The sequence below is a fragment of the Loa loa genome (genome assembly GCF_000183805.2).
Source record: "Loa loa unplaced genomic scaffold supercont3.258, whole genome shotgun sequence".
NCBI classification, from domain to species: Eukaryota; Metazoa; Nematoda; class Chromadorea; order Rhabditida; family Onchocercidae; genus Loa; species Loa loa.
This window is the reverse complement of record NW_018108438.1, coordinates 12050-16550: the sequence shown is the minus strand read 5'-3', so window position 1 is coordinate 16550 and position 4501 is coordinate 12050. Positions and strand designations below refer to the sequence as shown.

General features: G+C 22.3%; 1 protein-coding gene across 1 annotated transcript; it reads left to right on the top strand.

Moving 5' to 3' along the window:
• Window positions 1–2798: 2798 nt before the first annotated feature.
• LOAG_12934 (hypothetical protein) lies at window positions 2799–2979 on the top strand (the record flags this gene model as incomplete). The annotated part of the gene is made up of 1 exon (XM_003148446.1): window positions 2799–2979. A coding segment is annotated over one exon (181 nt), but the record flags the coding sequence as incomplete, so codon positions are not given.
• Between the last annotated feature and the right edge of the window lie 1522 nt (window positions 2980–4501).

The window sequence follows — 4501 nt, the reverse complement described above, 5'->3', positions numbered from 1 at the left end:
ATTATTTATTATTATTATTATTTATTATTATTATTATTATTATTATTATTATTTATTATTATTATTATTATTATTATATTATATTATTATTATTAATTATTATTACTATCATTATTATTATTAATTATTATTAGTGTTGCCATTGTTATTATTATCACTGCTATTAGTATTATCATCATTACTCTGCTCATCAAGTATTTGTGTTTTCTTGTTGTGCAAAAACTGTGCGGAATTTTGTATGTTTTATTTGCTTATCAGAAATTAGATTGAATTATCAATGAATAAATTTGAAATGAACTCTTATTATAATATTACAAAGCATTACAAATAATCTCATCAAATAATGATGCAAGATACAACGGTAATTATATATATGAAAATAATTGATACCTTAAATTGCTTTCCCTTACTTTCAGAAATCAACCTTTATAATCCAATTCAATGTTTAAATCACTTTATTAAAAATAAACAGAATACTCCTAAATTTGTTCACTTAAAAAGAAAAAAGAATTATGATGTTACTTTAAGCATAATTTGAAATGAAATAATTCATTCATTTCTATTTAATTACGATCATTATTGCGCAAATTAAAAAATATTAAACAAATTTGATTACTTGAACAGTTATAAATTGTATTTTTAAAAAGACAAAACTTAATAATCCCTCACTTCTTTATTCTTACTTTCTAAAAATTTTTTATGCTTTTTGAAGCAAAAAGAAAAATTTTGAAAACAACGCAAAATTTTGAAGCTAAGAAAAAAGCTTTTTTCTTTCTTTTTGTTTTATTCCAAATTACTTTTGTTGGTGCCAAATTGACAATGCTTATTATTTATTGATTACAAGTGACAATCACCTAATATTATATTTATAAATTACATTATCAATCATTCGGTTTTTTAATAAACACTTAAAAACATAGAAACTGATATCACTGTGATGCCTAAGAAACGAAAAAGAAGGAAATTATTAGGAGCAAAAATATTTAATTCTTTTATATCATTTTAAATTGATTAATATTTATGATATCATTAAATACAGTATTCGTATCTTTATTATGTTCTTTTTTTCTTTTATTTCATTTCATTTCCATTTATTTTCTATTCGATATACAAATGCCTATCATTTATTTACATTATTTTTATGTATTTTTATTTTTATTTGACAAAAAAGAAGACGATTTTTCATTTCCATTCATTTGACAATTTTCCATTTCCATCCATTTTCTCTTTTTTCATTCCTTTTGTTTTTTTTTCTTGATAATGGAAGGCATTTGATGTTTAATTGTTAAGCTTTTTATCATTTCATTTATTTTTATGTATTTTTTATTTTCATTTGCAAAAATAATTTTCCATTTCCATTCATTTTCTCCTTTCCCTTCCCTTTTTTCCTTTTTTTTTTTTTTGAGAATGAAATCATTTGGCACTTAGTTGCTAAGCTTTTTATCATTTACTTTTTACCTTTCCTATTTTTAATTTGGAAAAATACACAAATCTAACATAATATTATATATAAATAGGCAAATTTTCAAATAGTTAAAGTTATAATGAAGAACTGGAACAAATTGGAAATGAATGGATGAAAAAATTAGTTGTGACACTTTGACTGTAAGTCGTGACACTTTGACTTTTAGGTTGATCCTATTAATTATTTCAGCTCATTTGAAAAAAAAAGGCAGATTGAAAATGAATTTTTTAACAGATTTTTTTTTTGACTATCAATCGTTTATGTTAGGATAATCATTATCATTGTTAAAATCAGTTACTCATTAATTATTTTCAGATTTACCTTTATTAATGATTATTCTAGACCTGAAATAATGAGTAATGGATTATTTAACAAGAAAAGAAAAAGGTGAGAAAAAATGAGCAAATCTGAAGTTTTAATAAAATTAAGCGTGCTTTTATTTGTTTTACATTTTATATGTCTTATTGTTTGTTCGAAATTTGAAATGATTCTAGGTTGTTTCAAATTTGAACTCATTTTGGATTATTTTTAATTTAAAATTTTGTTTACATTTTATGCATCAAATATCTAAATTTACCACAATCAGATTGGATTTATCAAAAAAACAAAATAGCAAAATTGTCAGATAATTATGCAAAAAATATTTTGCACAATATCATGCAATCATATTTGAAATTAAAGACTCATAACAAATCTGTATAAATAATTTTTGGCGTCAATTTTGAATTAATTTTGAATACTTTCGTCATTTACATCGAAATTTTTTATAATTTCTCAAAATTTAAAAATTCAAAATTTAAACCCCACAATGATTGCAACATTACATAAATTGTCTTTTCAATTAATATTTGACAATAGTTTATGCAAATTTTAAAATTCTGAAAATAATAATTTGAAATGATAGTAATATATTATAATAGCTTTCTCTTTTATTTTTCATACTTTCTTACTTATTTGAACTTTTTATGATATTAGCTAACTTTTAAAGTTCTTTTCTTTCTTTATTTTCAGTTTATTTCTTATTGCTAATATTTAATATTTTTATAAATACATTAAATTTTGCTGTAACCTTATAATGCAAAAACTTTCCATCATTGCAATATTCAAATGGAATCGCTGTAAGATTTTATTATATCAACCAAAGATCGATTTAATTATTTAAATCCTTAACATTTCAAATTAATCTTATCATCTGAATCCCATTAATACAACAAAAAGAGATTTCATTCTTTTGAATGCGTCATTATTTCAGGTCGGTTTCATTATTTGAATTAATTAATGCTACAGAAGAGATTCCGTCTTTCCTGCAATATTAAAGTATTCAACTGATTAGAATCGATTCTACGGTAGTAACAAATTCAATTGGCGGAAACGATTTTATATCAGTGATGGATTTAGCTCATAAAACCAATTCTGCAATAGCAGCGAATTCAATTGTTGAAACTCATTCTGTAACAATACCAGATTTAAGTGGTTTCAATCAATTGAACCAATTGAATCCGTTATTGTTGTAGAATCACTTTTAGCAATTGAATCTGTTGATTCTTTCAAAATGAATTATCAATTTTATGAATTAATTAATTTCACTGAATGGTAATTACCTTTTAAAATTTCATACATGCATTCAAATGATTGAAAGAATGAAGAATGATGGTAATAAAGAAACAGTTGATACCTTACATATTTGAATTCCTCCACTTCATGATCATTAATTAATGATTATTAAATTAAGTAAAAATTATTTGATTCATGAATGTTCATTTAAATAATGTAATCCAAAAGAAATCAAAATATCAAAATAAATGAATACAATTTATTATCCGAATATGATGCATGAAATCAATTTATTTTTCTCATTGCATACTTTAAAAGTTTGTTAATTAAATTTTAAAACTTCGATAATTATTTCATATATAATCTAAATGATTAGCAATTTATCACATTTCATTTATCATTTTCTTTGTGTAATATTCTATTTGATTATAATAATTAACATTATTTCGTATATTTTATCATAATAATTATTATCGTTCCTTTTTTAAATTATAATATAACTGAATAAAACTACCATTACATTAATATCTCATAACTTAGCTTTTTTTTGATATAAGAAAAAAAAAGAAGAAAAAAAAAAGACAAGTATATCTCTTCAGCTGACAAATAATCACACAAATTTCGTATTTTAGTAGTTGGCATAAGATCACGATGACATTAGTGACTAAGTTGTTAAATATGACCCCAGAGATTTACATTACATCAATAAGTATGCAAATTTTGGTTACTTCATTATTATCAATAAATATCTCTCCGGAGACAGTATATGATTCAAACTTTGATAATGTTTCTTTTTTTTTTCTTTTTATCATTTCGTTTTTAAAACTACTCAATCATTCATCTAGAAGTAAAACGATTTTTGTTTGCTTCAATCCCACCCTATCATCTCCGATATATTATCATCAATAAGCCTTTCTCCTCTTTGCCTTTTTTCTTTTTACCATTGCTTCATTTCATTATTCTTCCTTATTTCATCTCATCCTCTTTCAACCTTTACTCCTACTTTTATCATCATTTACAAACCTAATCAAACTTTAAACCCCTTCAAACTTACTTAACTCTTTCAAATTTAACTCTTTTGTTTTCGTTTTCAAAAAAAAAGGAAAACTTTTTTTTTTCTATAGTGTTTCAATTTATAAATAAACTTAACTGTTAGCTTACAAAATAATAGACGTAAAGAAACGTGAACAAATTTCAATTTTTAAAAGTATAAAATAATAGACGTAAAGAAACGTAAACAAATTTCAATTTTTAAAAGTATAAAATAATAAACGTAAAGAAACGTAAACAAATTTCAATTTTTAAAAGTATAAAATAATAGACGTAAAGAAACGTAAACAAATTTCAATTTTTAAAAGTATAAAATAATAAACGTAAAGAAACGTAAACAAATTTCAATTTTTAAAAGTATAAAATAATAAACGTAAAGAAACGTAAACAAATTTCAATTTTTAAAAGTATAAAATAATAGACGTAAAGAAA